The sequence below is a fragment of the Scardinius erythrophthalmus genome (genome assembly GCF_964197995.2).
Source record: "Scardinius erythrophthalmus genome assembly, chromosome: 10".
Classification (NCBI taxonomy): domain Eukaryota; kingdom Metazoa; phylum Chordata; class Actinopteri; order Cypriniformes; family Leuciscidae; genus Scardinius; species Scardinius erythrophthalmus.
Window position 1 is genome coordinate 15,448,290 of NC_138230.1, and position 12,139 is coordinate 15,460,428.

At 36.0% G+C, this 12,139-nt stretch overlaps 2 protein-coding genes across 2 annotated transcripts; both read right to left on the reverse strand.

Moving 5' to 3' along the window:
• Positions 1 to 92: 92 nt before the first annotated feature.
• LOC308697735 (free fatty acid receptor 3) lies at positions 93 to 1,256 on the reverse strand. Its single transcript, XM_081377233.1, has one exon. It carries the CDS (start codon positions 1,237 to 1,239, stop codon positions 208 to 210), a length of 1,032 nt encoding a protein of 343 aa, XP_081233359.1. The 5' UTR covers positions 1,240 to 1,256; the 3' UTR covers positions 93 to 207.
• A 991-nt stretch (positions 1,257 to 2,247) lies between these two features.
• Positions 2,248 to 11,339, reverse strand: tekt2 (tektin 2 (testicular)). Its single transcript, XM_081377236.1, has 9 exons — positions 11,054 to 11,339; positions 9,324 to 9,449; positions 8,105 to 8,310; positions 7,795 to 7,938; positions 7,158 to 7,272; positions 6,907 to 7,014; positions 6,192 to 6,335; positions 4,725 to 4,804; positions 2,248 to 4,633 (listed from the first exon to the last, which is right to left on the reverse strand). The coding sequence occupies exons 1-9, from the start codon at positions 11,207 to 11,209 to the stop codon at positions 4,435 to 4,437; spliced, it is 1,278 nt and encodes a 425-aa protein (XP_081233362.1). The 5' UTR covers positions 11,210 to 11,339; the 3' UTR covers positions 2,248 to 4,434.
• Positions 11,340 to 12,139: the final 800 nt, after the last annotated feature.

Consider the following 12,139-nt stretch of genomic DNA (forward strand, 5'->3'; position numbering starts at 1 on the left):
AGATTTGCATTAAGACAGCTGGTGTCTAAAAACAATTGCTGAATTTTAAAAGAATGTGCACTTTCTCATCCAATATCTTTAATGACCACCAAAACATTATCTTACGGCTCATATCCTTCCCCTAAATAGGTCTGTTTGGGTGACTCATAGATTAAAAAAAAATCCATGTTCTCATTTGCTCCATGAGTGAATGGCAGTACCCTGTAATCAGGTCACTTTTATGGACGAGTCTGCTTTGTTTGCTCTTGCTCTGTCATCTTTAGATTCTCCATGGCTAATTATTGACATTGCCTGTGTAGTTGTTGTTTGAGGGTTCCTGGAAGCCCTAGTGCAGTGATGCTGATGCCACAACTTGCATGATTCGTCTCTTCGCTTACGGCACAGTCTGTCAACCAAATCCCTCGGCGTCCACGGCGAAAGCATCAACATAACCACAGGCTCTAGAAAGACATTGCAGGAGCTGGAAAGCATGGCTTCACTTCTCCACTCCACATTAGTGTACAAGACAAAGCCAACCACATGGGAAACATTGTAGGGTCCATAACAGACCACAAATACTACTAATGTGGAGAGTGCAATGGCTAATACCCTTCTTTTCCCACCAGAGGGCAAAGAAGAGTGTCTGACAAGCACAAGGCAGCGCAGCGTGCAGAAAGCTGACAAAACAAGCGGCACCAGGAAGAGTAGCAGTGCCATCTCTAGGCGTAAAGGCACTAGCACATCCAACTGCTTCTGGGTGAAGTTTTCATAGCACGCAGAGACATTATGCTCTGATAAAGACACAAAATGTCCCCCTCCTTCGGCAAGATAAGCAAATCCCAAGTGCAAGAGCACTAAAGCCCACAAGATGGCGCTCACTAAGCAAGAAGTACGGGCCCGGCGGTAGAGCTTGTAGGTTATGGGGTAGGCGATGCTCAGGTAACGGCCCACGACGACTGCTGTGAGGATCAGACTGCTACCGTAGACCGAGGAGAACAGAAAAAAACTGTAAATGGGACAAATGGCAGCTGGAAGCGCCCAACCCTGGAGCAGCGTCTCGGCCATTTTGACTGGCATCCACAACACTAGAGCGAGGTTTGCCACACACAGGTTAAGAGCGTAGACTACATTGGGAGTGGCACCGTGTTTTCGAGCCTTACGGATGTACACGAAAAGAACGAGGAGGTTGCCGGGAAGTCCGAGCAAGAAGGTGAAGAAGTAGATCAACATCGAGACATAGCTGAACGCAGTCAGCTCCATGTCAGATCAGTTTCTAGATTTGTTGCTCAATTAACAAATACCAGATCCTCCTTTTTACAGGCTCTCCATTGGCCTCCAGTATTCCCTCGTTATTCCATGAGGAAGAATTGCCATTCCTGAATCAAATAAAATGCTGAACACCTTCCAATCTGAGTGAGAGAAAAAAAAATAGATGAAGACAATGAAGAAGTTCGTATTTGCATGGAAGTTTGTATTTATTTGGAAAGCACAAAGTAGGGTGGGGAGAAAAAGGGGGCGTGGGAGGGGTGTAAGATGGGTGGTTAGTGCATCTAAGAGCTTGAATTGGTCTGATATGAGGCAAGGGGATGGGTACTTAATGTAGCAAGATGGCTTTTATATGGTCTCATGTTGCCTTATTTGCCCTTGGTGCACACGTCAGATCAGGCCCCTTTAGTGAAATGATTCAGAATAATTGGGCTTTACAGGAAGCCTAGCCCATCCAGCCGTGACTATGTCACATTAAATGAACTGGACGATTAAACCATTAAAGCTGTAAACTCACTAGGAGACTGTTTAGGGGTTTATCATTCAGCATTGACTACTGCATACAATGAATTAACTTGACGCTTTTATAGCGCCATGCAAAAAGCCTTTGGATCTGTTTATTAAGCATGATCATACTGGCTGTATATCATGCATCTTTATCTTTGTGTGTGTGGATGTATATATATATATATGAAGAGTTCAGATGCAAAAGCCTCTAAGTGCCATCTGAAATTTTCTTCTAGAATGATCATTTTTTATCAAGCTCGTATATTTAAGTTCAGTAATTTCACTTAAATGACAATTAATAGGTAATTTTCATTGTCATTTAAGTGAAATTACTAAACTTAAACATACAAGCTGGATAAAAATGATCATATATATATATATATATATATATATATATATATATATATATATAACTAAACTATTAAAAACAGTGAATTTTGGATATTCTAAATATTTTTTTAAAAAGGGGGGAAAACTCAAACCATTCACTCCTAACCACATCAAATTATGTATTTAAACACACACAACAGAAAATTTCAGCAACAAAGTACAACCTCAATTTTAGGTTTACAAGAATAGCAATAAACAGAAAAAAACAACATAGTAACACCAAACATAGCATCTTAGTCTTTATATTATGGCATTTAAATATGAACTGATCACACGCTGTAACAAAATGTGATCAACCATGATTTGAGCTCTGTAATATTTGCCATGCATTTAAACTCGTAGGGAAATATCTTCCTCCCAGTTATTTCACATAGACTCAAATGGTCCCATTTAGAGACATTAGTGTAGCTATTAACTTCAACAGAATTGATAAACCCTCACCAATGGATTTGCGTAGATTTTTGTGTCACCCATTCTTTTATCTCGTTCATCACTGAGAGTCAAAGTCCAATCTAAATGGAGCCTTTCATATGACATAAGCTTCTCTTCCCTCACATAAAATAAAAATCTGTTGACAGATGGATTGTTGAAAAGGACTGTGAAACCAAAAAGACCATTTAACAATACAACAAAATAACCACATGTGGTTTATGAGCCGAGAAAATAAACCTTATACAAGTAAAACCTGTTAGTGTGTATTTATATTTGAGGATGCTCCACTCTTAATCATAAAATCAAATGAATGTTTGAAATACTATACTCAAAACTCATTACCACATCAAAAAAAAAAAAAAAGTCTTAAGATTGGTAGACATAAGAGGAAATAGAAATTTGTAAAATACTAGAATCAAGCACAAAAAAAATGCAATTTAAAAAAGTCATACCATACCATATCATACCATAATGTAATCATTAGGTTATCAAATAATGATTCACTGTATTAAATTTACCTTATTTAGTTGTCCCTGACTAGTTTCCACCCTCTCTCTTACCAATTAAACTAGCCATTTTTGCAGCTCTGGCTGTAGCAAAATTGGTGCTGGTAACTCAAAGGTTCTGAGTTTGATGCCCAGGAATGCAAGTACTGAAAAAATGTATCCTTTGAACACACTGTAAGCTGCTTTGGATTAAACTGTCTGCCAAACATGTAATATCTACCCTACTTCCTCTTTATTACCTCACCGGGACTGGGCTATTACCAAACTGCTGTCATTGACTTATACATGTGTATGATCCTGTGTCAATATGATCATCTGTGTGACGTCAAAAAAGTTGCAGAAGTTCCAAACAAGCCATTGGACTGATGAGGAAGTTTTGAATTGTGATTTTGATAAAGTAAATTTTGATTTCTCAAACCAGCTCTAAAACACCTGTCTGGAAGTCTCTAGTAATCCTGAAGACCTTGATTTTCTGGTTCAGGTGTGTTTAATTAGGGTTGGAGCCAAACTGCTGGACATTGGCCCTCCAAGAACTGAGTTTGACACACCTGACTCAGGCTATGTTCAGGCTTAGTTGGTCCAAATCTGATCATTTTTGTATCCGGATCTAAATTATTGACTGTCCACACAGTCTCGACTGTTCAAATCTGATTTGTATGTCCAGTGGCTCTCTTTCGCCTTCCATAATATCTGCATTGGCAATGACGTTGCGTTAGTAGGCATACGCCAAAAACAACAACAGCAATGTGGAGGTGTTTGCAATACAGATGTTGTCTTATATACAATATGAAAATGTGTAGCCACCGTGGCAGAAAGGTAGGAGTCTGGTTTTCGCGGCTTTATTCCGTGCTGTCATCTCGGTCAGTCTTAAAATTTAACATGTCTCCAATGTATTGTAATTTTTTAGCTCGAAAGTGACACAAACCATGCGAAATCCGATAAGAGCGGTAAGACTGAAACGGATTTCCAGAAATGCGCACACATGAATGTAGCTTAAAACGGATTCGTAAAAATATAATTTCATGTGATTTTTTTTTATTCAGATTTTATGATGCTTTATATTAAAGTTGCAGTCACATTTGCGAAATTTCAGCAACATTTCGCAGGCGTCCATTGTCAATTGCGTAGAGATGTAAAAAGCACAGCTCACACAGACGTCACTTTCAAACCAAACAGCTTTCTGTTTGTAAACGTAGTGAATTTGCGTGACTAACACGAGCGAAATCTGCATGGGGAACTTTTCCGTGAAACGCAAATTCCTACTGGGATAACTGGAATTCGCCTGTGAAATTTCACTGAGCAACGGTAAATGTGACCGCACCTTAAGTTATTGGGTAAGAATCAGGATGGCGACTCAAGCGAGGTCCAGCTTGAATCTGCCACTAGAGTTGGTGAGCGGCACCACAGCTGAACGCAGACCCTCAGTCTGGACCCCCAGAGTCAGGTGTTGGCGGGTCTGACTGCTGCGCTGCTCCAACGACAGGGCATCCTGCTTACGAGACAGATCCTCTATCATTTGAGCTTCATGCTGCTTAAGAGACTGCAGAGAGTGCCTGGTTATGGACAAAAACACAGCATCAAAGATGTTCAGATTCCTTTTGAATTTGCATTATTTATATAAATGAAAGGAGGAATTGGACTCACTGGGCCTGTGCTAGCTTCTGTTTCAGTGCTAGAATGGCAGCTTCCAGTTGCTTGGCTTCATCCACCAAACCAAACTGTGCCTGGGAGTAATAAGTTATGAGATAACCAATCAAAACAGCAGATTAAGATGGATTGTGTTTGTTTTTCAGTGGATGATATTAATTAACTAGAACAAAGGTCACGCATCATTGCAGATGACATGAAGTGCAGTCTGATTTACTGTTGTTCATTTTGCAAGCGTGGCCATTTGTAACTTGATTGCTTGAGGGTTCAAGTGTCATCCCAAATATTTTAGCTGTACAAAAACAGCCCGTTATGCCGCTTGATATTGCAAACTGGTATTTCTTATTCATTTATTATCATATTCATAAACTCAGTGATTTGTAGCGCAGATAGATTTACTGTTTGCTGCACTATGCTATTTATAGTAATTTATCTATTGCAGCTAAATCGGAAGGTCCACATATTCACAGAAAATTCTTCCGCAGTGCAAAATAAAGTGGATAAGGATGCATGCAATCAGGAATTTCATGGTTTGAGATGTTCACTGAATTTTCTCAGCCAACATAGTCATTTCAGTAGGAATCCACACATTCTGGTGTTTTGTGTTAGAGCGAAAGGTTTTGCAATGGATTTTCTGCAAACCTCCTCCTTCCCTCGCGGGTCAAAATTACTCGAATCCCTAGAATTATACTCTTTTTTTATTATTATTTATTTATTTTTCAGAAAGCTTATTTCATTTTGATAATATTTTGGCCATTTTTCTATTCTATTAACGTTTAAATTACTAGATGTTATCAATAATTATAAATAAATAATAATTTAAGCACATTCATCACATTCCTTTAACTTAAATTCAAAATAACTCAGAATTTCATACATAACCCTTTTAATTCAGCACAAAAAATCTTTGAAAACATTGGATGTTTTTGCCGACCTCTTGTGGGAAAAAAATAATATAACATGATATTTCATGACTCTTGGCCTTGGCCTTATAGCTCTACATTTCGTTGGGTCCTAAAATCAGTTCACTTCAGTATGCATTCAGATACACATGTAGACATTATCAAATCATTTTTTGGTAAAGCATTTTTAAGTTTTTCTATGTGTACTGAAGCATTCCTCGCATTCCATTCATTCCTAAGTGGGTCAAATTGATCAGCGAGGGAAGCACAAAACTCCTCGAATCCAGTCAATTTTGTGTGTGTGTGTGTGTATTCATGGTTCAAGTGCAACAAAAGTCCAGGGTCTTGGACCACTCCGATGAACACTCAATTTAAAACATTTTTTTTTAAGGAGTTTCGGGTCAAAATGACCCAAAGGAAGGATGAGGGTTGTTCTGTGACTGTTGGTTGTACTTCATAAATCAACACACTACTGAAAATTGACAATGGACCTTTCGCCTGCAAAATTTCACTGTGACTGCACCTTTATGTGGGTTTCCACTCAACTGGTTGTGGAGTTTACCTCATCTCGGCACAAGTCCATGCCGGGCCTCTTTATCCTGTTCTCCAGACGGGTGTGGACCAGCTTTAGAGGAGCCATCTTGGCATGCATGTCCTCCTCCAGGCAACTAATGTCCCTCTCCAGCTCAGCAATCTCATCCCGAGTCTGAGTGACAGTGGGACAAATTGGAGGAAAGAAAAATGCCCTATTCATTCCATTCATCCATTACCACATGGCAATCTGGAATACTTGTTTCTGATTGATCAGTCGCATCATTCTGCTATCAGATATTTTGGAATAATTGCCTATATTGTCCCTAACAACCAATTTCCAACACTGTGCTAGATCATGTCACGCCACAGTCTGTCTTCTCACATAATCAAATAGTATACACTCAAATCAATGTTCATGTATTGATTTTTTTGGTGGGAAGTCATATAATAAGACAATATTTTGCAGTCAGTTGGTCATTATCGCAAAATAAACTCAGGTTGACGCCTCACTTTATCACCCTGTGGGGTTTGTTTGGGAATAATGACCAACTAACCTATATTTCATTACTGAACTTCCACATTCACATTTCAATTGAGTGTAAAGCACTTTCTTTAACCAATTATTACTTTGTATGACAGTTCATATGAGGTTAGTATGCTGTGGCCAAGACGCTGTTTCATTGCACATTCTAAACCACCAGAAAAATATAAAAAACAGGGGGAGAATAAGGATGAAGCCTCACAGTTTTCAGCTGCCATTGCATTTCATGATGGGCTTGTTCCTGGTGGTGAGTTCGCTTACGGAGAGCAAACTCCACGGCCATTCGTTGGGCTTCCAGCTCATTCTGCATCTAAGAGAGAAGAGGCATGTATATGTAGTAAATGGTGATCATACTAAATACTGTTGTTCAACTACAAGTCAATAGGTTCCTTGAATATTAAATCGAGCTTTTAAATACACTAAACGATTAAATCTGTAGTCCAGGTGTTGCACCTGTGCTATTGTGATGCTGTTATTCTCTCGTATCTGCACAGAGGCCTGCATCTCTTCTTTGGCTCGGGTAACATTGTATCGGCTGAACTGCTCCCACTGCTGAGGAGTTGTGGAACTGCAAACAAAGTGGACGAAATAGTACATTATTGTATTAATAGTACATTTTTTGTCATCATCAAATTGCTAAAAACTACAAATTACTAATATTTGGAAAATATATATTGATAATGTTTAAGTGATTTATTTTTAAGTTTAAGTATGTTAAAATATAAAAACAGTACAGATTGTTTTATTTAATGACATCATAATTTAAATAATAATAATAATAATTGCATTTTATTTTCATAGAGGATTGATGTTTATTTATTTAAAAATGGAGATTAAGGATTAATTAAGATTAATTAAATTAATTAATTAGATTAAAATTAATTAAGATTAAGTGATTTCAAAGTCACCATGAAAACAAAATTGCAATATTTATTATGTGCACATCATTATTTTCTTCAAATTCACGTGCCCTCGTAATCTTTATTATGCCAACTTTAAACTACATACCTATTTGAGGTCCCTTCTTGTCCTATAATATACTCTCTGGGCATTATTATTATTATTATACCAAGATAGCACATTTACTCACCCTGGGAGCACTCTTGTGGGGTTGGGCTTCAGGGAGATCTCAGGTGACCGTATAGTGAGAGACAAGCATGACATGTCCACATCAAGCGCCTCTATTTTATCCTGAAGGTCAATGGTCAGCTGTTGCCGTGCTTCCTGTAGACGACTGAGAAGATCTGCCGAGATTAGAAACCGCCTAATCTTCATCATATCAACAGGCAAATATCAAGTGAGATATGATGTATAATAATGTATCTAACTTTCACGGTCATACAAAAACAAGCAAAACAGATTGCTATTGAGTGCTTCAAAATTATTAATATCTATCTTACCACAGCTGTTCAAAGGCCTGATCGATGCACTGCTGAAGGCTGCGTTGTGCTCCATCAATCACCTCTACTTCCTTCTTAAGTTCAGCTTCTACAGGGTCACTGACCAGCTCCTTGCCACGACGACCTTCCCTCAGGGTCAAGCACTCCACAGTGACTTCAAGGGGCAGAACAGTGGCTGCAAGGGCTTGTTCAATCTCCTCCTTGGACTTAGCAATGATTTATGGCTTCATGAATACACTTGAGATTTTTTTTTGTCTTTTTAGAAGACACATTTTTCTTAAATTGCATTATTTATTTATTTTGCATTATATTTTTTTACAATACATTTCTTCACTGTGAAAAAGAAAACGTTTATTGGAGTACATTTTACAAGAAAAGACTATTTCAGAGTTTCATGTTTAATTCAATGTGTTACTTGAGGTTTCTTTACAACAATTTCTGAATGAAAATTGAAAATGAAACATTTTTTCAATGTTGTAAAGACATTCAGGCATGTCTGAAAGACATTTGTACTAGTAACCACGTAATTCTTGAGATCAAAAATGATGATTTTTTACTGGTAAGAATTGTATTTCTGATTATGTGAAATTGGAATTTCAACTAGTAAGAAATCAATTCTTGATATCAACAATTGAATTTTAATGGCAGCCTAAGGTGACATTTAACTAGGGAAAATACAATTACAGATATGAAGAATTATAGTTTTTAGTTGAAATTTAATTCTTGCAAGAATTCATATTTCTGCGAGTGATGACGTCATTATGGATATCAAGAATGAACATTTTTACTATACTGTGAAAAATTATATGATCAATAAGTTGAATAAGTTTGATATGAAAACATTTTACATCGCTTTAACTCATTAAAAATTAGTTAAGCCATTTTGTATCATTTTTTAAAAAAAAATTAACAAAAGTCAGTTTAATGTAATTTAAGTTGAAATGACTTAAAACAACCAAGGTGATTATACTTAAAAATTTTAGGCAACAACCTTTTTTTTTCTTTTCACAGTGCAATGGAAATGTAATTCCTGATATCAAAAACTGCCATTGTTACTAGTAGAAATCTAATTCCTGATATCAATATTTTTACTACTGAAAATGTAATTGTTGATATCAAGAACTCATTTCCTTGGAATGAATAAAAGTCAGAACGGCTTGCCATATTAGATAACTTCAAGAGATGGAAAAAAGGACGTTTTCAGGGACACATTAATCACCAGGGTTAGTGCGTCCATTTCTGTGTCCACTTCCTGTGCACAGGCTTTCAGATTCTCCTTCCAGCGTGCGACATCATTGATTCTGTCACTCAGTCGCCGGCTGCTGTCATACTCTTGCCAGTTCGTCTGATCAAGTGAAAAAAACAACAACAAAGAATTTGTTGGTTAAAATTTATTTTAAGGTGTCTTTGTTACAGTGTAATTATATATTTAGGCACTGAGTAATATTAAAGCCTGTAGTCAATCATTTTATCCTTTAAAACTCATCTTTGATCACCAAAATGACATATTTAAGCATTTTATCCTTGAAAAAAAGGATTTTATCCTTCTTTGTGCCTTAAAATAGCTTGAATGTAACTACACCCCTGCCTCATTTAGTATTAGCAGTTCTATGAATATGGAAATTGGCCCTGGCTCCACTCGCTCACACCAGCTCAGAGATCCACTCATTGACGATCACATATTGACGTGATTGGTTACAAGGTAGTTTGTGACATCAGAAACACCAGCGATTTCAAACCGTGTCTTTGTTTCACTGCAGTTTTAAGGAGAAAATACTCAGCAATGGTGTTGACTTATGAATTTGCACATGGTTTGTCTTAAAGCACATTAAAAACACCACATAGGCATATAAACTATGGAAGCATATGGGTAGCAATATTCAATTTGAAATGTAATATGCAAAATGACAATGCAATATGTAAAATGGCAATGCATTTCTGCATTTAAATTTAAGTTTTCCATTACATTTGTGCAACGTTTGGTGCAAAATGAAAATTAAGCTTACAAATCTGAAGCTTACATTTGCCATTTCATACACTAGTTTCAATATGTAAATTTAATACATATTTTAACGCTTTATAAGTTGCAAAATTAAATCGGCTCGGAATGCATTTTCAATTTGCACACTGAATTTTGCTATAAATTTTATTTTTTTGCGGGACATTTAATGAAAATGCAATCGTAAGTGTCTTAACTGTGAGTGTTTATGCAATTAAGAAAAATAACATTTAAATGATCATTTTGCTACATATTAAAAACTATATATTTTACATATTAAATATATATTTTTTAAAATATATTTTTAGTTTTAATATTTTACATATTAAAACTAGTATATGAAATGGCAAATGTAAATTATATAATTGAATTTTCATTTTGCACCAAACGTTGCACAAATGTAATGGAAAATGTAAATTTAAATACAGAAATGCATTTCCATTTTACATATTGCATTTCAAATTGAATATTGCTACCCATATGCTTCCATAATAAACAACATTAAAAACTTGATTTTCACCACAGGGGGACTTTAATTAACTACATATAGCCTACTTTCGGCATAATTAGGGTTAGGGTTTGGTTAAGTAGTTGCTTGTAATTAAGCATAATTTACTGTCATTACTATAGTAAGTAAACGTAAGATGTGTAACAGGGACACTGTAAAATAAAGAGTTACAAATGTGTTAATTATTGGTAACACTTTATTTTGAGGTTATGTAGTTACACGTTACCACATGTACTCACTATAGTATTAACAGTAAATTATGCATAATTACAAGTAACTAACCCTAAACCAAACCCTAATTGTAACTCTATAGTAAGTGCATGTAGTTAATTCATATTAGTACTTATTTGAGTAAGTACAATGTAACTATGTCACATTAAAATAAAGTTGTTGTTTTTTTTACCTCTCAAACAACTTCCCACCCTGATCTTTAATGCATTACCTTATTGGCCGTCTCATTACGCAGATCTCTTGCTGCCTGCCGTATCTCGTGTGAAATACTGCGCTTGTGCTCAGCAGCATCTGAGATCTGTTTATTGCTAGTTGCCCAGTCAGACACACTGTAACGCAAGCTTGGCTTCGAGCTCAGGGTGGCCATGTTTGCTGGTATCTGGTCCCATAGAAACAAGATGACAAACACAAAAGTTGTTCTGGCAAACAGGCAAATGGATAATCATCTGAATCTAAAGGTTATGTTTGTGTTTTACCATTGTGATTATTATTCATGCATGAAATACATTAATAAAATGTATAGTTGAAATTATTATTATTGGACAAAATGTCAGAAATGTTGATCAAATTCACTGGTGAAATCTAAACATTTTGGTTTTATATAAACGGCTTCAGACATTTATCAGGGTCACCAAAACCAACAGTCATTACAAGTTACCTAAATTCATGACCCCGCTCTTTGTGCTTTTCAAAAAGCACTATATAAAGACTCTTTAATGTTCACCAAATTTTTTTCTCCAATATTTTGTTTTTATCTTCTCCTGTCTTTACAAATGTACACCCACATATTGTTTTCCTATTTATTTATTTATTTTTGATAATATGTGTATGATAATTATTAAAAAAAAATGTGTGAAACTGGTGGTATTTGAGTGTATTTTTTAAATTATTCTTAAAGTTCTGTGATTTTTTTTTCCAGGCCACAGCAATACATTTAATATACATAAGCCTATACAGTGCCGGTCAAAAGTTTGGAAACATTACTATTTTGTATGTTATTGAAAGAAGAAGCTTTTCAAAGGAAGGCTTGCTCGTCAAGCCTGCATTTATGTGATAAAAAATAAATAAAAAATAGCTTAATATTGTAAAATATTATTACAATTTAAAATAATGCTTTTCTATTTAAATATACTTTAAAATATAATTCATTTCTGTGATGCAAATCTGAATTCATCTGCCATTACTCCAGTCTTCAGTGCCACAATTTATATAGATATAGGCTAAAAATAGATAATAATCATAATAGAGCAAACAATAGCGTGACATTTCAAGATGTGTCCTGGAGTGACATGATATA